General features: G+C 44.0%; 1 protein-coding gene and 1 pseudogene across 1 annotated transcript in view; one reads left to right on the forward strand and one right to left on the reverse strand.

Moving 5' to 3' along the window:
- The window catches only part of NT5E (5'-nucleotidase ecto), a 62,710-nt gene extending 55,597 nt beyond the window's left edge, over positions 1-7,113 (reverse strand). The window contains exon 1 of the mRNA XM_055535567.1: positions 6,728-7,113. Coding sequence (XP_055391542.1) covers positions 6,728-7,066 — 339 coding nt within the window. The 5' untranslated portion in view covers positions 7,067-7,113. The remainder of the gene's footprint in view (positions 1-6,727) is intronic.
- On the forward strand, positions 7,065-23,585 carry LOC129659893 (heat shock protein HSP 90-beta-like; annotated as a pseudogene).
- The last annotated feature ends 397 nt before the right edge of the window (positions 23,586-23,982 follow it).

A 23,982-nucleotide genomic window follows, 5' to 3' on the forward strand; every position in this document is an offset into this window, starting at 1 on the left:
ACTTGGGATATTTAGTTTTCTTTAACTGACATAACTCTTTTGATGTTCAGACTATCTAGTATTTTGATGTGGCAAAACTATATAACCAGGCTCCTCCCCTTGGCTCCTTGAGGCAGTTCTCTCAGGGTCACTTGAGATGCTATCTCCCAGGCCTGGGCCTGATGTCTTAAAAATTCCCACCCAATAAAACAAGTTGACAATGCTATGGACAAAATTAATAGATCTAAAAATGGTAAATAATCCACCTGCAAAGCAGGAGACCTAGGTTCAGTCCCTGGGTTGGGAAAATCCCCTGGAGGAGGAAACAACAATGTCTAAAACTGATTTCAGGGACTTCCTTTGTGGTCCAGTGTGCTTCCATTGCACAGGTTCAATCCCTGGTCAGGGAACTAAGATCCCACATGCTGCATGGCTAGGCCAAAAAAAATTAGAAAAAATAAAATTGATTATAGATCAATACTTAGAACTCTTGAAAAGTAAGAAAACTAGAGCAAACCTAATTTATAAAAAAGAGCAAAGCATGTGACCATGCAGTTAGGGCAAAGGAAACCCATAAAGTTAACAAACATATTCAGTTCAGTTCAGTTGCTCAGTCGTATCCGACTCTTTGCGACCCCATGAATCACAGCACTCCAGGCCTCCCTGTCCATCACCAGCTCCTGGAGTTCACTCAGACTCACGTCTATCGAGTCAGTGATGCCATCCAGCCATCTCATCCTCTGTCATCCCCATCTCCTCCTGCCCCCAATCCCTCCCAGCATCAGAGTCTTTTCCAATGAGTCAACTCTTCGCATGAGGTGGCCAAAGTACTGGAGTTTCAGCTTTAGCATCATTCCTTCCAAAGAAATTCCAGTGCTGATCTCCTTCAGAATGGACTGGTTGGATCTCCTTGCAGTCCAAGGGGCTCTCAAGAGTCTTCTCCAACACCACAGTTCAAAAGCATCAATTCTTCGGCGCTCAGTTTTCTTCACAGTCCAACTCTCACATCCATACATGACCACAGGAAAAACCATAGCCTTGACTAGACAGACCTTTGTTGGCAAAGTAATGTCTCTGCTTTTCAATATGCTATCTAGGTTGGTCATAACTTTCCTTCCAAGGAGTAAGCATCTTATTTTACTAATTATTAGAAAAACACAAGCTCAGATAGTGAGATGTCAGTTTACACCTCTTGGAAAGCTGCAGAATGATGCAAAGTAGGGGTAAGGATGTGTGTGGGGGGGTCATACCTGCCTGGGGGTGGGTGGGGTGAATAGAAGGCCCCAGGAAAGCCATCTGGTGGTCAGTTCCTGAGTAAGTGTACACATCCTTGTGCCCAGCAAGCCTGCCCATGGGTATGGATCCTAAAGGAAGTCTCACAGTTGGGACCTGCAGGAGGCTATTTGGGGCAGCACATTTGTGGAACTGCAGCATGATGTGTACCATGTCCAAACCCATCAAAGGGGAGCAAAAGCTAAAATGTGGGGAGGTCTTCGTGGCGCACGAGGCACAGTGCGTGTACATGATAGACACAGAGTGACACCGACAAACCCCACGCAGGACCAGGTCAGGACAAAAGAAACAATGAGCTGAGTAACAGAATGAGTTGTGTAACTTAAAAGTATAAGCAACTAAAACTATAACAAAGGTTCTACAGGCACACATAGAAATCAAACACAAACATCAACATGCGAGGAAGGCTACCTACGTGGAAAATGGAAGGTGAGGCATGTGGACAAAAGGGAGTCTATTGGGCTTGGGTGAGGTAAAGTCAGGGGCCACAGTCCCCACTCAGGCTGCTGGCTCTTGCATCAGGGAATGATTTGCTCAGGCTGAGGATGCTGGCTGTCAGAAAGTGGGCTCAGCAGCCAGGGCCTTACAACAGGGCCCAAAAGAGGCTGCCCTTCCCCACAGCCCACCTTGGTGGTGAGAATCCCATCCCTGGAGATGAATCCCTTTGCTTCTGTGCTTTTTGGGGTTCACATAAGTCTGCTCAATGAGTAAACATGAAGATAGCCCAAACCAAAAAAAAAATCCAACCTCTAGTGAGTCTTGCAAATATAAACCGCTTCCGTGATGGAAAATGTTACATGATTAGCATTTAAAAATAATTTTTTCTATAAAAACAAAAAAAAATGTAAAAAAGAAAAAAGAATAGTTCAGAAATGGGACATAGAAAAGTTGGTGGAGTGGGCGGAGGAGGGTGGTAGGCTGTGCTGGGCAGTCAGAATCAGATAAACTGAGAGCTTAAAACCCCAACCTCCCTTACTCACACCTTTCTCTTTTTTTTGGCAGGACACATGGAACTAGCTTTTACTGAGTATTTACTCTGAGCCAGCAGGGAGCTAGGGAGTTTTACATTTGCCATCTCATGGATCACTTGCAAAAGTCTTACACAGAGAGGCGGGGTGGTGGTTGATCCCGCCAGTCTTGCAGTTGGGAACAGGAAGCTCAGAGAAAGCAACCCACCCAACTCACATGGTGAGTACATCAGAGCTGTCTTCCTGTGCCTCCACCAACACAGCGACACTAACCAGCAGCTTGTGACGGCCTCCCTCTAGAGTTTTCTGCCTGGCAGCTGGGTCCAGAGGTCTCTAAGCTTGCCTTTGGCTCCAGCACTATCAGAACCCCCCAGCACTGCTGGTGGAATGTAAACTGGTACAGCCACTGTGGAAAACAGTACGGAGATTCCTAAACAAATTAAGAATAAAACTAGCATATGATCCAGCAATCCCACTACTGGTCACATGCCCTGAGAAAACCACAATTCTGAAAGGCACAGGTACCCCAGTGTCCGCTGCAGCACTGTTTACAATAGCCAGGACATGGAAGCAATCTAGATATCCATCAACAGATGAATGGCTAAAGAAGTTGTGGTACACATATACAATGGAATATTACTCAGCCATAAAAAAGAATGAAATCGAGTCAGTTACAGTGAGTTGGATGAACCTAGAACCTGTTATACAGAGTGCAGTCAGTCAGAAAGAAAAAAGCAAACATTGTACACTAATGTATATATATGGAAACTACAAAAACACTACTGACAAACCTATTTACAGAGAAGAATGGAGACATAGGCATAGAGAATGATCTGGTGAACACATCGGAGGAAGGAGAGAGTAGGACAAATTGAGTAGTAGCATTGACATATATACACTGCTGCTGCTGCTGCTAAGTCGCTTCAGTCGTGTCTGACTCTGTGCGACCCCATAGAGGGCAGCCCACCAGGCTCCCCCATCCCTGGGATTCTCCAGGCAAGAACACTGGAGTGGGTTGCCATTTCCTTCTCCAATGTATGAAAGTGAAAAGTGAAAGTGAAGCCGTTCAGTCGTGTCCAACTCTTAGCGACCCCATAGACTGCAGCCTACCAGACTCCTCCATCCATGGGATTTTCCAGGCAAGAGTACTGGAGTGGGGTGCCATTGCCTTCTCCGATATATACACTACCATGTGTAAAATGGATAACTAGTGGAAGCTGCTATGTAACATAGAGAGACCAGCCTGGTGTTCTGTGATGACCTGGGGGATGGAATGGGTCGGGGAGGGAGGCTCTAGAGGGAGGGGTTATATACACACAAACATACACACACACACACACACACACACTACAGTTATGACTGATTCAAGTTGTTGTATGGCAGAGACCACCATAACACTGTAAAGCTACCAATAAGAAAAAAAAGAACCCCTCTAGCTGTTCTCACTGGGGCTCGCAGGTCCGGAGGTTGAGGGAACTCCTGGGGTTAAGTTAAATTCTAGTCACTTCCTCTTTGCCCTCCAAATCCATGCATCCTTAGATGTGGTTCCTCTAACCAGGTCCAGTTTCTAGAGAACTGGGGATATCCTTTCACGACTGTTTTCCACCCTGATCTACATCTCCAGCTTCCTGAGAGTCAAGAGGTGGCAGCAGGTTGGTGAGCTGGGGGTGGATTTTTAACAGCAGAGGACTTCCCTGATGGTTCAGACAGTAAAGCGTCTGTCTACAATGTGAAAGACCTGGGTTCGATCCCTGGGTTGAGAAGATTCCCTGGAGAAGGAAATGGCAACCCACTCCAGTACTTCTTGCCTTGAAAATCTCATGGACGGAGGAGCTTGGTGCAGGCTACTATCCATGGGGTCACAAAGAGTCGGGCGTGACTGAGCGACTTCACTTTCACTGTCTTTTAACAGCAGAACAGCAATAAACTCCCTGAAAGGTGTGTAAGCAAAATGACAATGAAAAGCCACTGGAAAACCAAAACACAGAGAATATGGCAGAGCTTTATCCCTTACTAAAGCATCACAAGAACTAAGATTTTATGCAGGTCAAACCATGTTTGTCAAACCTGCATGGAGTGAATCTGATGAGAGGCTATCAAGAACCTGGCCACCAGCCTTACCTTTGGCTTTCTTCCTCTTTCACAACCTGCCAACATTACATAAGTTGCCTAATTTCCTCAGGCCCCGGTCCAATTGTTTTGAGTGAAATTTAAAAGACAGTAAATCCATCCAACAATAAGCATTCTAAACATTTCTGGTGGTGATGGACTGTAACTTGTAGCAGATTACTTCAGCTTCACCCAGCATCTTATCATAAACACTTGATTAACATTGTGAGCTTAATTCATCTGAAACAGGAAAACAGTATCACTTGGGAAAACTGGGAATTATCCACTTTTTTTCCCACCGAAAGGAGTCTACACAACTATGGAAAAAAGAGCGTCATGAAAAGAAAAGTTTAGAAAGTTGTGGTTTGTAGATGAAATCAAAACAAAGTTACGTAAGGTTTATTCTTTCTGGGAGGAGATGGCAACAATTTTATAAATATTTATTCCGTCATTACCTAGGACAAAGCATCAGGCAGGTCTAGCTGCTGAGATAAGAACACTAAGAGGCCACATACAGAATTCTTGAGACCCATGAGTCTTTGGTACAGTTCAGATGCTGGCAAGTCCCCCAGATAAAGGCTGTGGCTCAGATAAACACAAAGGCTACAGGGCTCATAGCCTTTAAACTGCAGCAGCTCTGAGTGTTCTGATAACCTTAAAACCAACGATCAGATAGAGAGGACCTCTCTGTCCTTCTTTCATCTCTCTACAATGAGCTTTCCTGGAAAAAAAAATAGTCTACCCCCTCCTATATCTTTCCTGTCCTCCTCTCTCCAAGTTTCCAGGGGGAAAAATACAGCACTGTGCTTTGCCCACCTCTGTGTTCCTCTGTTACAAAGTGTACTGTTAGCCTGCTGTATCCCAGGCAGGACCACACCTCTCCCCGTCTCCCATATCCACATACCACATCTCCCTGGACCCCTTGCTCTGTTCCTGTTGTAAAACTTCTAGGATTTCTTCCCCCAGTTTCGCCACACAGAATCCCTTCACTCTAGGATTTCACACAGGGCTAAACTCGGGCGTTGGTTTGACTTACAAAAGTCATACCTATTTATTACTGTGCCGCTTCTCTCTGCTCCTTTTCTAGAATTCAGTCCAACAAAATAAGGCATCACCTTTAACAGAGCACTGGGGAACTGGCACTTCAACTCTCGCACATGTTTTAACAGCCTCTCATCTCTTAAGTGGGACTCTCTTCCTACATCTCTGCTGCCAAACTGGTTTTAATGAAATTCTTTGAAACCCAGTGCTTTCAGCATTTTGGCTTCCCTAGGGAAGTTTCTTTAGTTCTGTTTTTAAACCTCTACAACAGTGTCTGGTGATAATAAGAACATTTAAAGAGGTCATACCATATGCAGCCAACCCTCTGAAGTGGGCTTCCCTAGTGGCTCAGTGGTAAAGAATCCATCTGCCAATGCAGGAGATGCGGGTTTGATCCCTGGGTGGGGAAGATGCCCTGGAGAAGGAAATGGGAACCCACTCCAGTATTCTTGCCTGGGAAATCCCATGGACAGAGGAGCTTGGCAGATGACAATCCATGGGGCCACAAAAGAGTCTGACACAGTTTAGCAACTAAACAACAATTATGTGTCAGACAACCCTCTGAAAGCAGACAGGATTATTACCCTGTTTTCTAGAGGCAGGAACTAAGGCACAGAGAAAGTCAGCTGCACACAGAAGGTGTCCAGCTGGGATTCTCCCCAAGACTGTGAGCTTAATTATGCTTAAGCCCTGGGGTCAAAGGGATCTGGGATCTATTATTATCCTGTCTCGCTCTCTCTTTTGGAGCAGGTGACCTGGATAATGCACTTAACCTCTTTGACCCTGAGTTTGTTTCCCTTCCAATTAACTGGAGATAAAGCATTTCTTCGAAAGACCAAGCAGGAAATGAGAGATATGTGCGGATCTACCTCGGTCCAGTGAAGGAAATGGCAACCCACTCCAGTATTCTTGGCCTGGAGAATCCCATGGACAGAGGAGCCTGGCGGGCTACAGTCCACAGGGTCGCAAAGAGTCGGACACGACTGAGCGACTTCACACACACACACACCTCGGTCCAGGGCACAGGGTAACTGGAGTCCTACACATCCCAGCTGAACCTCCTCATTGGCAAGTCCGAGTCCCGCTCCTCTAAATACCCAATTTCTTGGTGGAAGTACAACATCAGTCCATTTAAGTCGAATCAGCCAAGGGGCGTCTAAGTAAGCATCCACCTGGAAGACTGACGGGAGTTTCGCTTCCTCTCCACTTCGCTCAGCGCCCGGGTCCTAGGCTCGCCACCCACGGCCTCGCCATCGGCGGCTCCTTCACCCGGGCATCTCTCTCGCACGAGCACTCCACCCCGGGGGCTCCCTAGCCTCCCGGGCTGGCGGTCTTACCATGGCATCATAGCCCAGGGCGTTCATGAAGTGCGCCACCTCGGTGCCCTTGTACACGGTGAACCAGATGGTGCCCTGGTACTGGTCGCCGGCGTCGAGCAGCAGCACGTGGGGCTCGGCGCGGCGGATCTGGTGCACCTTAGTGGCGAGCCGTGCCGCGCCGCCCACGCAGCGGCTGGCGTTGACACACTTGCTAGAGTCCTCACTCGTCTGCTCCAGGCGGCTGTGTACGTCGTTGGTGTGTAAGATGGTGAGCTCCCAGGCGCGCGCCGCGGGCCACAGCAACGCGCCCAGCGCGAGGATCCTCAGCGCCGGGGTGCGAGCCGCTCCGGGATTCATGGCTGCGGCTGGTGGCGAGAGCGCGAGCGCGGGTGAGTGCGAGCCAGACTGGCTGTAGGAGGAGGGCGGGGGCTAAGTCGAAGGAGGCTTGCGCAGGCCGGCGGGCGGGGCTGGGCCGGGCCGGGCCGGGGCGGGCTCTCCCGAGGCCGGCCCCACACGGCCAGGCGCACACCCCCGCGGTCACCCCATCCGACCCTGGTCAGCGGGGTGGCTCGGGCGCGGCTGGCGGCTGGCACTCGCTCCGGGCGGGAACAGTGAGGAGGTTGTTCCCCGCGGGGAGAGAGCACCGGTCGCGGTCCCGGCCCGACCAGGGAGCCTGGGCGCTGGTGGTCCCACTATCGGTGATGGGCTGCTCTTTGGAGGGTGCGCGGGAGGATTTGGAGCGTCCACTCCGCTTCCAGGTCTTCGCTGATCTTGCCTCTTTAAATTTTTCTAGAAGGATGCGTTGTTTCTGTGGGTTTGTGGTTGCCAGTTCTCACTTGAAAGAAGGGGAAAAGGGAAGAGAGAGGAAGTGGAAAGGAAAAGAGGTGAGAGGAGGGATCGAGGGCAGCGCTGTGCTTTGGGGGCTGTGGGAGTGCTGACTTAAAAATGCACAGCCTGAGAGTTGGCTGTTAAATTTTATTTAGGGCAAAATAAGGACTGTAGCCTGGGAGACAGCACCTCAAATAGCTCTGAGAAACTGCTCCAAAGAGGTAGGGGGTAAGGAGAATATATATGTGATTTTGGTGAAGGGAGAGTACAGGCAATCAAATCCCTATTTTTTCCAGAAAATTTCCACTGGTCTCAGGAAGCTTTAGTCACAAGAAATAGTCGTCACCATGAAGGACTTCAGCGCTTTTCTAGATGTGAGGAAATACAAGAATTGGGCTCATAAAATCAGCTCCTGAAAATACTTATCTGAAGACCTGTCCTTTCAGTCCCCATCTCCCTATCACCGCAACCCCCGCCCCTCACCAACATCCCCGCCTCCACCAGCACAGAGTGCCTCATTTCTGCTCTCTACCCTGAACTCCTTTCAGGGGATGTTGAAGGTCGGCAGCTGCCGCAGTACATGGTTTAATCCTTGTAGAGGTAGATGGCAAGTGCCGGTTTGTAGTTGACAGGGCTCTCTCCTGGTCATAAATCCGACTGTACTTTGGAAGGCATTGCCTGACCATTTCGTTCCACAGTGCCCGGAAAACTCATTCCGAGATCTGGCAAAGATTTTGCTGATGGGCCACTCAATGTGCTGTTACTGGACTAGGTCTATCAACAGTAACCAAAGGGCTCTGGACCACCTACCTCTCTTACTCTGTTATGGTCCAGGAAAAATTCCCTCTTGTTTTATCTTCTATATCTAGAGTTACACTATTATAATCATTGATCACATAGTGTTAGTTGCTCAGTTGTGTCTGACTGTTTGAGACCCCATGAACTGTAGCCTGCCAGGCTTCTCTGTCCATGGAATTCTCCAGGCAAGAATACTGGAGTGGGTTGCCATTTCTTTCTCCAATTGACTGCATGCTGCTGCTGCTGCTAAGTCGCTTCAGTTGTGTCCGACTCTGTGCGACCCCTGAGATGGCAGCCCACCAGGCTCCCCCGTCCCTAGGATTCTCCAGGCAAGAACACTGGAGTGGGTTGCCATTTCCTTCTCCAATGCATGAAGGTGAAAAGTGAAAGTGAATTCGCTCAGTCGTGTCTGACTCTGAGCAACCCTATGGACTGCAGCCTACCAGGCTCTTCCATCCGTGGGATTTTCCAGGCAAGAGTACTGGAGTGGGGTGCCATTGCCTTCTCCGAATTGACTGCATACAGAACTATAGATTTGATCAACTTCTTTTAATCGCCTAGTCATCATTATTTTCAATGAAGTTTCTGTCACACATTTGGTAATGTAAGAAACAACAATCTTGTAAAACAGGCAAAGTACAATAACATAGCTAGCAGTATTATTAAAGCCGTAAGTAAGAATTAAGCCGAAAACTTCCAATAAGTGTAGCCCATATAGTCTCAGGTCGTCTGACTTAGCTTATTCTGCACCAATCTTTATTTTTCAGGGAAATTATATATCCACACAGTCCATAGGCTCCCAGCCCAATTTCCTAGTGTTACTAGGCTGGTTACCTTAGTATAATTTAATTGTTCTCAAGATAAAGGAAGGCCTTAAAACTTAAATGATGATCAGTTCAGTTGCTCAGTTGTGTCCGACTCTTTACAACCCCATGAATCACAGCACGCCAGGCCTCCCTGTCCATCACCAACTCCCAGAATTCACTCAGACTCACGTCCATCGAGTCAGTGATGCCATCCAGCCATCTCATCCTCTGTCGTCCCCTTCTCCTCCTGCACCCAATCCCTTCAAGCATCAGAGTCTTTTCCAATGAGTCAATTCTTCACATGAGGTGGCCAAAGTATTGGAGTTTCAGCTTTAGCATCATTCCTTCCAAAGAACATCCAGGGCTGATCTCCTTCAGAATGGACTGGTTGAATCTCCTTGCAACAGAGTCTCAAGAGTCTTCTCCTACACCACAGTTCAAAAGCATCAATTCTTAGGCGCTCAGCCTTCTTCACAGTCCAACTCTCACATCCACACATGACCATAGGAAAAACCATAGCCTTGACTAGATGGACCTTTGTTGGCAAAGTAATGTCTCTGGTCTTGAACATGCTATCTAGGTTGGTCATAACTTTCCTTCCAAGGAGTAAGTGTCTTTTAATTTCATGGCTGCAGTCACCATCTGCAGTGATTTTGGAGCCCAGAAAAATAAAGTCTGACACTGTTTCCACTGTTTCCCCATCTATTTCCCATGAAGTGATGGGACCGGATGCCATGATCTTCGTTTTCTGAATGTTGAGCTTTAAGCCAACTTTTTCACTCTCCACTTTCACTTTCATCAAGAGACTTTTTATCCTCTTCACTTTCTGCCATAAGGGTGGTGTCATCTGCATATCTGAGGTTATTGATATTTCTCCCGGCAATCTTGATTCCAGCTTGTGTTTCTTCCAGTCCAGCGTTTCTCATGATGTACTCTGCATATAAGTTAAACGAGCAGAGTGACAATATACAGCCTTGACGTACTCCTTTTCCTATTTGGAACCAGTCTGTTGTTCCATGTCCAGTTCTAACTGTTGCTTCCTGACCTGCATACAAATTTCTCAAGAGGCAGGTCAGGTGGGCTGGTATTCCCATCTCTTTCAGAATTTTCCACAGTTTATTGTGATCCACACAGTCAAAGGCTTTGGCATAAATGATGATAGCCTGGTGTTAATCACATAAATCCATCCCATAATTGTGGGAGCTTTTATTCTGTAATTCATTGGCTGAATTTTTGCTTGTTGCTCTGACTGAGCTTGAGTAACTTTAGAGGAAAATTCATATTTATGGCCAGAATCAGAGCAGGTATAACTAATTGGCCAGGTGAGAGAATTATAGTAATATGAAGAGTAGCCTGAACAGGACTGAACTTCCTTTCTTCTAAAATAGAGTTTCTTAGGGCCAATTAGAGGCTTGGAATGGAGAAATCCATCAAAGTAGTCTAGAAGTATTAGACACAGATAATTGGCTGCAAACCCAACAGTTGGATTGATTTTTAAAATTAGCATAGACTCATGCCCATGATAGAAAAACATTTGAATTATATGCAAAGGTTTAAGAAGTCAAGAAAATATTATAAATAATCACATGAGCAGGTCCACCATCTTGGCTAAGCTGTCACTTCTGATGTCATTTTCTTCTTCTTATGATGTGGATGTAGTTTCCTCTGTTTGAGCTTTGTTTTAAGGTGGGTTTGAGGTCAGCATTCCTCTCTATAGACCAGTCCGATGTAGGGGCCTTTAGAAGTGGGAATTAATCCAAGAGTCAATTTCCCTTCAGATTCACTGTGCATGAGCTAGTTAAGAGCACCTGATAAAAAGTCCTTCCATCTAGTTTGGAAACAATCCTTTATATTTTATCTTTTCCAATATACATAATCTCCTGTTTGCAGGTTGTGGGGCATCTGATTTTCATTCAAAGATTACTGAGATAAGCTTTAGAAACAAAACTTAGAGTGTCCTTTTATAATTCAATTACCTTTACGATAATTTAGTGTAACAACAAGGAACTATCTGGGAAATGAATCAGTAAGTGCAGGCCTCCATGAACAAAACTGGAATTTAACATTTTTTGAAACATAATCTCTTTCTCTCTAAAATTACCCTGCTGCTGCTGCTATGTCACTTCAGTCATGTCCGACTCTGTGCGACCCCATAGATGGCAGCCCATCAGGCTCCCCCATCCCTGGGATTCTCCAGGCAAGAACACTGGAGTGGGTTGCCATTTCCTTCTCCAATGCATGAAGGTGAAAAGTGAAAGTGAAGTCGCTCAGTTGTGTCCGACTCTTAGCGACCCCATGGACTGCAGCCTACTAGGCTCCTCCGTCCATGGGATTCTCCAGGCAAGAACACTGGAATGGGTCGCCCTTGCCTTCTCCAAAATTACCCTAATTTCTACCAAATATATCCACATTTTGTTGTCCTTGTTTAGTTGCTAAGTCATGTCCAACTCTTTTGCGACCCCATGGACTGTAGCGCGCCAGGCTCCTCTGGCCATAGGATTTCCCAGGCAAGAATATGGAGTGGGCAAAGGGGCATCTTCCAGGATTGTTGCTGCCAGTGCCCCCATTCCCATGGCAAGCCACTACTGATCCACACCTCCACAGGAGATCCTCCAACATCAGCAAGGTCTCATTTCTCCCAAACAATCCCTTTAGCTGCACACCATTGATGATGTAAGGATCCACAATGAGGGTGGCTGGCTGCCTCCTTTGAGGAAATCACATTGGACCATCCTATAAGAAGGGAGCTCCTATAAGAAGATGATTTACAGCCTGGACCCAAATAAGGAAAAAATACTTGACTCACAAAGTAAACCTTCTGTACTCAGGTTTTTAAGATACACACAACTAAAACATTAAAAAAAACCCAAAAACTGGAGTATGTTGCCATTTCCTTCTCTAGGGGGTCTTCCCAACCCACAGATAGAACCCATGTCTCCTGCATAGGCGGGTGGATTCTTTATCACTGAGCCACCTGGGAAGCCAGTTGTCACCTATGTGTGCTTAGTCGCTCAGTTGTATCTGACTCTCTTGCATCCCCATGGACTGTAGCCTGCCAGGCTTCTCTGTCCATGGGATTTTTCAGGCAAGAATACTGGAATGGGTTGCCATTTCCTCCCTTCTCCAGAGGATCTTCCCAACCCAGTATTGAACATGCATCTCCAGTGTCTCCTGCATTGCAGGTGGATTCTTTACCTGATGAGCCATTGGGGGAAGACCTAATTTGTTGCAAAATAAGTCTGGTCTCAAAAAACCATGGCCTGATGATTTATGTAACTATACTTTATCATATAGGCTTTTTGCTTTGCTGAAACTTTTGGAAGGAGTTGCAGACTGAACTTAAAAAAAAAAAAATAACACCTTTCAGGGCTGGGAGAGTCATGCCAAGGACTTAAGAGATTTAGGTGAGTTCCTCCCTTTACAAGGTACCCAATATACCTTGAAATTTCTGACCTGTTAGTGAGGTAGCCCTCCTAATTTACGTGATAAAGCTGCTGGGAATCTAAGGGTTTCTAATCTCTGGAGGAGCAGATAGAGAAAAAGGATAAATGCTTCAATTCTGCTTACAAATGTATAATTTACCAAATTATTGTAAGCCATGATTAGTTGGAGGGGAAGGTTTTCCTTATACCTGGAAAACACAGATTCAACCCAACAATTTTTCAGATGGAAACCATAAAAATTGTAATGATATTCATCTGTTCACTGTCTTCTGTAACTAACTCTTTTTATTAACAGTTTTATCAAGCCATCAGGTTTTTTCCCATTAGGATTCTTTCATTTCTTACTCAGTTCAGCATTCTGGCCCTGAAGGTTAGAAACTTCAGAAGGTTCTTTCTGTTAATCTTAAAAAGGAAGCACTTTTGCAAAGGCATCAGTGAAACCACAATGACAAAAGACTTAAAAAGGCACATTTAAAATCTGATGACAATTCAATTGACAAAGTCACTTGGTCACTGCTGTGACATAACACTTGTAGACAATAACTAGAATTATGACTGATAACATTTTACTCCATTTCAGAATTTTAGAAACTCCATATAATTTCTAGGATATCTGTATTAGTAATATTTACTGTACAGTATAACCTAAGTGGTCACATACAGTTGTGAGAGCTGGACCTTAAAGCAGGCAGAGCACTGAAGAATTGATGCCTTTGAACTGTGGTATTGGAGAAGACTCCTGACAGTCCCTTGGCCAGCAAGGAGCTCAAACCAGTCAATCTTAAGGGAAATCAACCCTGAATACTAGTTGGAAGGATTGATGCTGCAGTTGAAACTCCAGTATTTTGGACATCTGATGGGAACAGCTGACTCATTGGAAAAGTCCCTGATGCTGGGAAAGATTGAGAGCAGATGGAGAAGAGGGTGTCAGAGGATGAGATGGCTGGATGGCATCACTGATGCAATGAACATAAATGTGGGCAAACTTTGGGGGATGATTAGGGACAGAGAGGCCTGGTGTGCTACAGTGCATGGGGTCACAAGGAGTCGGACACAACTGGGTGACTGAACAACGACATAACCTAAGAAGATTTATTACTTATTGACAATACTTCCCATGTAATTTAATGTACCAAAAACTTAATTAGTTTAATATCTCTCTTTGGGATGTTTCAGGGGCCCTTTGAAGTATCCCAAAGTTAACTAATGGTCAAAGGACTTCATTAAATTTTTATTTAGAGAATTTTGTCAATAAATATCAAAAGAGTTTAGAACACTCAGTCAGATAGGATCACAGGTCACTGTGAAACAACAGTTATTCACTTAGCTAAAGTAGCAAAGTTTCCAAGGGCCAATTACAGAACAGATCACTTCAGAGGTAAATAAACTTAAAATCTGTTATCAAAGGCAGTTCAGCATCTTAAGAAAACTTGTACCATGCATGAGATTCTTTTCTTGGGGTCTGCTTTCTGCAAACCTTCCTCACTTTCTGTAGCCATTACTTAATTTGCCCATCCAGAAACAGTCATCTGTAAACCAGACTTACTTCCTTTTTTCTTAATAAAATGCAATTCCATTTACGTGCAGTCTTTACTGAGAATACGCATCCTACTTTTCTTAAGCAACCATCAACTGTCATTTATATTAGTATTCTGTAGATTGATGAACATAAATACCAGTGATAATAATTTAGATAATTTAGGAAAATTTTCTAAAAATATTTGCTTTCTTGTAGAGAACCTCTCAGGATGGCAGCAAACATACTCATTAGTAGTCCAAAATATCTTTAGGTTTTCTATAAGAGGGAGCCAGTGTTTAGTATTAAATGTTGCGGTACCTTATTTTGTTTAGGAGTGACTAGCTATTCAATAAACTTTCTCTTATTCCATTATCTCATTACATTTTTATGTATCTCTTCATCTCTTTACAATTCTTATCTTATTACATTTTCTTTCCTTAAAGGTTTCTTCACATTGAGTTATTTTCTTTGCTGACAAATTTGCAACACATATAATAAGATCTTAGTTAGCTTATATTAAACCTAGGCACAATGAAAGTATTATACTGATTATTATATTGACGACTCTTAAGACATACATGTATTCAGACAGACACAATGAGAGATCTAACTTCATTTTCTAAACCTAGTCATGAGTCAGATATCACAATATAAAACTCACTAGTTTATAAATAGCAGTTGGAATAAAATAATTTTTTTAAAGGCTTCATACCCTTTTTGTCGCCCTTCAGTTTCAGAAATTAGAGATGGTCTAGATAAGTGATCCTGAGAGCTCTGGTCTCAAGGATCAGGGAGCAAAAATCAGGTTCTTCAAATAGGACTTATTTCCTCAGGACTTATTACTATTTTCTTTCAAGCTAGCTTCTCTACTGGTTGGGAATTAAACCAGTTGGGGGTCGCTTAACCTTCAACAGGCATTGCGTACTTAACTGGTTTTAATGGTTTTGAAAAGTTGGTCAGTGAGTATAACAAGAGCGTTTATGTGTAACTCAGACCAACCTAGATTGTCTTTTGACCAAGTAGCCAAATCCTCATCTAATCCTTCTGAAAAGACAGAATTAAGCAAAGGGTCATATTGGTGGTTAGAGAATGACTCAGGTGTCAAGCCAGAATATTGCTTAAATTTTTTCTTTTTTTTCCCCCAACCTTTCATAATAGTCCAGAATTGATTCATTTGATCTTTGTTTACACTGTTGAATCTCTGTCCAGTCTACAGTTTTTGGGAAAAGCTCTGGATTAGGTTCAAGTAGTTTTTGAGCTAATCCTTTGTATTCAGTGTGAGCCTCTAGAGTACGTGATTCAAAGTTCACTAAGAGGTGTTTCCATTCTTTTTTCTTTATTCATGTCCTTGCTTTACTTTCAGAAACTAACAGCTGTATTAACTGATATACATCTGAAAACCTGGGCTCATCGGAGCAGATGGTTAACTTGAATTTATTAGCAAATTCCAATGGATCCTGACTTGAATTGGGAAATTCCTCAATCAAGGCTCAAAGTTCTGCTCAAGTTCTGATTGTATATGTAAGCACTGAGGATGGTTCACTTCTCCTTGGAATAATTTTCTCTTTAAGGCAACTATAATCACTTCTGAATTTTTAAATCCTCCTTTACTGGGGAAAGGGGAGCAGCAGGAGGAGGAAGAATTGGAAGAGAAACAAGTGCTAGCATCTGGTCAAGTAACTCAGATAGAAGAAGATATGTAGTGGGAGGTTGTTTCCATCTCTGGCTACTGTGAATAATGCGGTTATGAACGTGCTGTACAAATATCTGTTCAAGTCTCTGCTTTCAACTCTTTTGGGTTTATGTCCAGAAGTAGAATTGCTGGATTATGCACAGTAGTTCTGAGAATGAGTGAAGTCGCTCAGTCGTGTCCCACTCCTTGTAACCCCATGGACTGTAGCCTACCAGGCTCCTCCATCCATGATTTCCCAGGCAAGAATACTGGAGTGGATTGCCATTCCCTTCTCCAGGGAATCTTCCCATCCCAGGAATCGAACCCAGTTCTCCCGCCTTGCAGGTGGATTCTTTAATGTCTGAGCCACCAGGGAAGCCCATTCAGCAAATACTTACTGAATATTTGACACACTGTGACGGGTGTTAATGGGGCTCTGGGGCTAAAATGGGTCACAGGACAGACCTGTCCTTAAAGCTCTTATGGTTCAGTGTGCGCCAAAGTGTTCCAGGTTGAACTGTGTCCCACCAACTCTGACCCCCAAGACCTCAGAATGTGACCTTATTAGGCAATAAGGGCTTCCCTGGTGGCTCAGATGGTAAAGAATCTGTCTGAAATGCAGGAGATCCAGGTTTGATCCGAGGGTAGGGAAGATCCCTTGGAGAAGGGAATGGCAATCCACTCCAGTATTCTTGCCTGGGAAATCCCATGCACAGAGGAGCCTGGTGGACTACAGTCCATGGGGTTACAAAGAGTCAGACATGACTGAACAACTGCCCGCATGCACACACACGTGTTCTGGTATGACTGGTGTACTTATAAAGGGAAATTTGGACACAGAGTCAGATGTGCATAGAAGGGAGATGATGTGAAGATGTTGAAAAGACAACAGGCCCTAAATGGAGTCATTTATGCCAAGCCCCAGATCACCAAACTAAGACTTTAATTACAGTTTCAGCTCTCCCAGAAGTGGAATCTTACACTAGTCAATCAAGAATTGCCTGACCAACATTAGTCAGGTAATCTGCCTGGCAGACCCTTGCCATCCCCTCTAAGGAAAGTCATCTTGCAATAAATAATCTGCTTTTTGGCCTAGTACTTCTTTATTCCCACTCTAGTCTGCCTATAAAATCTCTTGCCTTGTTTAACTGTTCAGGGAACCTTTCCATCTGCTAGAGTGTTGATGCTGCTTGAATCTTGAATCATGAATCTTTATACAGAGCCAATAAGGTTTTTAATGTTTACTCAGTTAAATTTTGTTTTTCATAAAGACACACACAGGGAGAACACCACATAAGCTTGAAGGCAAAGAGCAAAGTGATGCTTCCACAAGCCAAAGTATTCCAAAGATTGCCTAAAAAACATTGGAAGCTACAAGAGAGGTATGAAACAAAATCCTCCATCATGGCCCTCAGAGAGAAGCAACCCTGCTGACACTTTGATCTCATTGTAGCCTCCAGGAAAGTTTGCCAGTGCATTTCTGTTGCTTAAGCCACTCTGTTGGCAATATGTTGTTACAGCGGCCCTGGAAAACTAATACGTGAAGGCAAAACAAAGCAATCACAAAACTGTGTGACATGTGAATGGGGCATATATGTGATGCCTTGGAGGGTGGTGTGGGTGGGGTGGAAACCATGTCTTACTGGTCTTGAGGGCCCATGAAAGGGGTTTAGATTTGTCCCTGGGTCACAAGCCAGGAGAGCCTTGCCATCTGGCAGAAGACACAAAGGAATTTTATTTTTTTAAACTGCAGAAGAGGACATATTCTTCCTGTCCTTAACTCTTCATCTGATAGAATGCAGGCTTTCTCAACTGGAAACAGCTAAGAGATGGAGCAAAGCACCAGAATCCTTGGCAGGATAGGAGGCTGTGAAAGTTAACCCTCAGAAGGCCTTACACTGGAGTGCACTCCCTGGTCCTGCTACCTCCCATCTGTGTTGCTCCAGGGTTGCCCTGGTCACGAGGAACTGCTCTGGGAAGAAGACCATGGATGGGGCCGTTTTGATTTCATGTACTTGATGAATTTTAGCTAGAAGGTCTGTGAATGAAATTATATCAGTTTGGTGAATTAAACGGGTTTTAATTCAGTTTAAAGCAATGATCCTCCCCACACCCCCAACTCTTGGCAGAGTTTAAAACTCAAGAAGGATATTTATATTGGGGTCAATAAGAAGAAACCAAAGAGTTGATAAGAAGTTTGGGCTTTAGACCAAGGGCTTACAATCTTCCAAAGGCAAAAAATCTAGATTCTGGAAAAGAACAGGGAGTTGCTGTTCTTTGTCAATGTGGTCATTTTAAAATAATGTTTCTTTTTCTGACAAAAATGTTGTTTCCAAATTTGGGGATTTTTGTATTGAATGCCCTTTACATTTCAAAAGACTTTTTTAAAAAAGCATTGCAATGAAACTAGAAAATCTGTGGATTTACCCTGATTTTTAAAGAATATAATTTTGTGTTTCATTCTGTAATGATATATGCAGTTATTACAGAGTTCAAAATTGGAAATTTGGGGCATGGCAAATATTTGGATTTTACATTAAACCAAAAATGCTAAATCTTATGCAAATGTGATAAAACATGGGATTTCAGTTGCAATTAAAATGTACTATAATGGGAAAGAATGGTATCTCTTAGGAAATAGTTCTATTTCCTAAAAGGAATTATATGAATCTATAAAATTTTCCTCTTGAACATTCTGAGTAAGATTCATTTTACAATCAAAGTTTATTTTTTGTTTGTGTATTTTCCTTTTATATGCTTTGGTTATATATTATAATATTTTAAGTTGACTTGGGGAAATTTGAACTCATAATTTTACAGTAACAGATATTCAGTGAGTTCTGAGAATTTGCAGTTCTATACCATGTTTATCTGTAATTAAAATAAGGATGGTGGTACTGAATGTCACCCAGAAATCTCTTGAATAAAACCTCAAAAGCCTGTAATTCCACCACTTAGCCTCTTTCTGGCCAATTAGTGGAATTATGAAGTAGTTTTACCATCTTCCTGACCTGCATACAAATTTCTCAAGAGGCAGGTCAGGTGGTCTGGTATGCCCATCTCTTTCAGACTTTTCCACAGTTTATTGTGATCCACACAGTCAAAGGCTTTGGCATAGTCAATAAAGCAGAAATAGATGCTTTTCTGGAACTCTCTTGCTTTTTCCATGATCCAGCAGATGTTGGCAATTTGGTCTCTGGTTCCTCTGCCTTTTCTAAAACCAGCTTGAACATCTGGAAGTTCATGGTTCATGTATTATTGAAGCCTGGCTTGGAGAATTTTGAGCATTACTTTACTAGCATGTGAGATGAGTGCAATTGTGCAGTAGTTTGAACATTCTTTGGCATTGCCTGTCTTTGGGATTGGAATGAAAACTGACCTTTTCCAGTCCTGTGGCCACTGCTGAGTTTTCCAAATTTGCTGGCATATTGAGTGCAGCACTTTCACAGCATCATCATGGGAAGAGTTGACTCATTGGAAAAGACTCTGATCCTGGGAGGGATTGGGGGCAGGAGGAGAAGGGGACGACAGAGGATGAGATGGCTGGATGGCATCACTGACTGGATGGACATGAGTCTGAATGAACTCCGGGAGTTGGTGATGGACAGGGAGGCCTGGCATGCTGTGATTCATGGGGTCGCAAAGAGTTGGACACGACTGAGCGACTGAACTGAACTGTACCGTCTTGATCTCTCCATAGGAAAATTAAAAACTTTGATGGGCATTGGTTAAAATAATACTTATTGGGAGAATCATTTGGATGTATACACTACACACTTTAGAATAAGTAATATATTTTAAATTTATAAGAGAGGACTGACACTACTCAACTTAGAAACTTACCGTAAAGCTACAGCCCTCAAAACAATGAAGTGTTATAAAAAAGTAGATACATAGATGAATGGAACAGAATAGAGAGCCCAGAAGTGATCCATAGAAATGTAAACCAATCAGTAAACTGACCCTTGACAAAAAACCAAAGATGATACAATGGAGAAAAATTAGTCTTTTCAACAACTGCTACTGGAACAACTGGATATCCACTTGCAAAAAAAAGAAGAAGAAGAAGAAGAAGAAGAAGAAGCAGAGTTTTTACTTCCATCACAAGAATGAACTCAAAATTATTCATAAACCTAACTATAGAACAAAAAAACTACAAAACTCCAAGGAGATAACACACGAAAATCCAGATGACTCTGGGTATGGTGATGCCTTTTTATTAGATACAACACCAAAGATAGGACTCATGCAAGAAATAATTGATAAGCTGAGCTGAACTTCATTCAAATTAAAAACCTCTGCTCTGTGAAAACTCTCAAGAGAATAAGTAGACACAACAGACTGGGAGAAAATATTTATAAATGACATGCCTGTTAAAGAACTTATCCAAAATATAACAAGAACTCTTAAAACTCAACCATAAGTAAAGAAACTATTCCAATTAAAAATGGGCAAAAGACCCTATCAAGGAATATATACAGACAGCAAATAAGCATATGAAAAGATGCTCCACATCCTGTGTCATTGAAAGTGAAAGTGAATTCTCTCAGTTGTGTCCAACTCTTTGCGACCCCGTGGACTGTAGCCCATCAGGCTCCTCTGTCCATGATATTCTCCAGGCAAGAATACTGGAGTGGGTTGCCATTTCCTTCTCCAATGCAAATTAAAACAACAGTGAGGCTCTCGAGTCACCCCTGCGCAGCCTTCCTGCGGCAAGTGAGCCTGAGGCAGCCATTGCTCGCTCAGTGTTCTCTAGTACCTGGATTCTTATCTTTGAAGATTCCTGAGGAAGTGCACCATGGAGACGGAGGTGGAGCCATTTGCCTTTGAGGCAAAAATTGCCCAACTCATGTCTCTTATTATTAATACCTTCTATTCCAACAAGGAAATTTTTCTTCCGGAGTTGATCAGTAATGCTTCTGATGCCTTGGACAAGATTTGCTATGAGAGCCTGACAGACCCTTTCAAATTGGACAGTGGTAAAGAGCTGAATACATCATGAGAAACGCTGGGCTGGAAGAAGCACAAGCTGGAATCAAGATTGCTGGGAGAAATATCAATAACCTCAGATATGCAGATGACACCACCCTTATGGCAGAAATTGAAGAGGAACTAAAAAGCCTCTTGATGAAAGTGAAAAGGAGAGTGAAGAGGTTGGCTTAAAGCTCAACATTCAGAAAACAAAGATCATGGCATCTGGTCCCATCACTTCATGGGAATTAGGTGGGGAAACAGTGGAAACAGTGTCAGACTTTATTTTTTTGGGGCTCCAAAATCACTGCAGATGGTGATTGCAGCCATGAAATTAAAAGACGCTTACTCCTTGGAAGGAAAGTTATGACCAATTTCTAGATAGCATATTGAAAAATGGAGACATTACTTTGTCAACAAAGGTCCGTCTGGTCAAGGCTATGGGTTTTCCAGTGGTCATGTGTGGATGTGAGAGTTGGACTGTGAAGAAGGCTGAGCGCCTAAGAATTGATGCTTTTGAACGGTGGTGTTGGAGAAGACTCTTAAGAGTCCCTTGGACTGCAAGGAGATCCAACCAGTCCATTCTGAAGGAGATCAGCCCTGGGATTTCTTTGGAAGGAATGATGCTAAAGCTGAAACTCCAGTACTTTGGCCACCTCATGCGAAGAGTTGACTCATTGGAAAAGACTCTGATGCTGGGAGGGATTGGGGGCAGGAGGAGAAGGGGACAACAGAGGATGAGATGGCTGGATGGCATCACCGACTCGATAGATGTGAGTTTGAGTGAATTCTGGGAGTTGGTGATGGACAGGGAGGCCTGGTGTGCTGTGATTCATGGGGTTGCAAGGAGTCGGACACAACTGAGTGAATGAACTGAACTGAACTGAACTGAAAGAACTGAAAATTCTCATCATCCCTAACCCCTAGGAACATACTCTAACTCTGGTAGACACGGGCATTGGCATGACCAAAGCTGACCTGTAAATAATTTGGGAACCATTGCCAAGTCTCATACTAAAGCATTTATGGAGGCTCTTCAGGCTGGTGCAGATATTTCCATGATTGGGCGATTTGGTGTGGGCTTCTACTCTGCCTACCTAGTGGCAGAGAAAGTGGTTGTGATAACAAAGCATAAGGATGAGGAATAGTATGCCTAGGAGTCTTCTGCTGGTGGTTCCTTCACTGTCCATGCTGACCATGGTGAGCCTATTGGCCGGAGTACCAAAGTGATTCTCCACCTGAAGGAAGACCATAGAGAGTACTTGGAAGAGAGGTGGGTCAAAGAAGTGGTAAAGGAGCACTCACCATTCATAGGCTATCCCATCAAACTCTATCTGGAGAAAGAACGTGAGAAGGAAATCAGTGACGATGAGGCTGAAGAAGAGAAAGGTGAGAAAGAACAGGAAGATAAATATGATGAAGAGAAGCCTAAGATTGACGATGTGGGTTCAGATGAGGAGGATGATAGTGGCAAAGATAAGAAAAAGAAGACAAAGAAGATAAAGGAGAAGTACACTGCTCAGGAAGAACTGAACAAGACCAAGCCCATTTGGACCAGAGACCCTGATGACATCACCCTGGAGGAATATGGTGAGTTCTACAAGAGTTTTACCAATTACTGGGAAGATCACTTGGCAGTAAAGCACTTCTCTGTAGAAGGTCAATTGGAATTCAGAGCACTGCTGTTCATCCCCCATTGGGCTCCTTTTGACCTCTTCGAGAACAAAAAGAACAACACCAAACTGTATGTCCGCCATGTGTCCATCATGGACAGTTGTGATGAGTTGATTCCAGAATATCTCAACTTCTTCCGTGGGGTGGTTGACTCTGAAGACCTTCACCTGAACATCTCCTGAGAAATGCTCCAGCAGAGCAAAATTCTGAAGGTTATTCATAAGAACATTGTTAAGAAGTACCTTGAACTCTTTTCTGAGCTGGCAGAAGACAAGGAGAAATATAAGGAATTCTATGAGGCATTCTCTAAAAACCTGAAGCTTGGAATCTGTGAGGACTCCACTAACCTGTGATGCCTTTCTGAGCTGTTGCGCTATCACACCTCCCAGTCTGGAGATGAGATGACTTCTCTCTCAGAATACACGTCTGGCATGAAGGAGACCCAGAAGTCCATCTGTTGCATCACTGGTGAGAGCAAAGAGCAGGTTTCGAACTCTTCCTTTGTGGAGTGCGTGTGGAAGCAGGGCTTTGAGGTAGTGTACGTGATGGAGCCCATTGATGAGCACTGTGTGCAGCAGCTCAAGGAGTTTGATGGGAAGAGTCTGGTCTCCATGACCAAGGAGGGCCTGGAGCTGCCTGAGTACAAGGAGAAGAAAATGGAGGAGAGCAAGGCCAAGTTTGAGAACCTCTGCAAACTCATGAAAGAGATCTTGGATAAGAAGGTGGAGAAGGTGACAATCTCCAACAGGTTCATGTCTTCACCCTGCTGCACTGTGATGAGCACCACAGCTGGACAGCCAACATGCAGTGCATCATGGCACTTTGGGGCAACTCGACCATGGACTAAATGATGGCCAAAAGCACCTGGAGATCAGTCCTGATCACCCCATCGTGGAGACCCTGCAGCAGAAGGCAAGAGACAGGCATAAACAGCAAGGCCGTCAGTGACCTGGTGGTGCTGCTGTTTGAAACCGTACTGCTCTCCTCTGGCTTCTCGCTTGAGGATTCCCAGACCCACTCCAGCCATATCTCCCACATGATAAAGCTTGGCCTGGGCATTGATGAAGACACGGTGATGGCAGAGGAGCCCAGTGTTGCTGTTCCTGATGAGATTCCCCGCCTTGAGGGTGACGAGGATGCCTCTTGCATGAAAGCAGTAGATTAGGAGTTTTTACCTGCTCCCTCTGTATAGCATCCCCATGGCTCCCCCAGTGGCAGCCCTAGTGGCCCTGACTCACATGGTTCCCTCTGCTGATGTGGTTTTATTTCTGTCCTTCTGTCTAAGGCAGGATACAAGGGCCTCAAGCAAGCCCTATCCCTATCCATGTTTGACATGGGATTTGAATATTGTGTGTTGTGGTTTTTTTTTGTTCTGAAATTAAAGTATTGGGAAACAAAACAAAACAAAACAGTGAGATACCACTACATGCCTCTTAGAAATGGCCAAAATCTAGAATGCTGCACGAGCAAATGCTGGCAAGGATGAGTAGCAACAGGAACTCTCATTCGTTGCTGGTGGGAATGCAAAATGGTATAGTCACTTTGGAAGAAAGTATGGTAGT

Source organism: Bubalus kerabau, chromosome 9, assembly GCF_029407905.1.
Source record: "Bubalus kerabau isolate K-KA32 ecotype Philippines breed swamp buffalo chromosome 9, PCC_UOA_SB_1v2, whole genome shotgun sequence".
In the NCBI taxonomy this organism is placed as follows: Eukaryota; Metazoa; Chordata; class Mammalia; order Artiodactyla; family Bovidae; genus Bubalus; species Bubalus kerabau.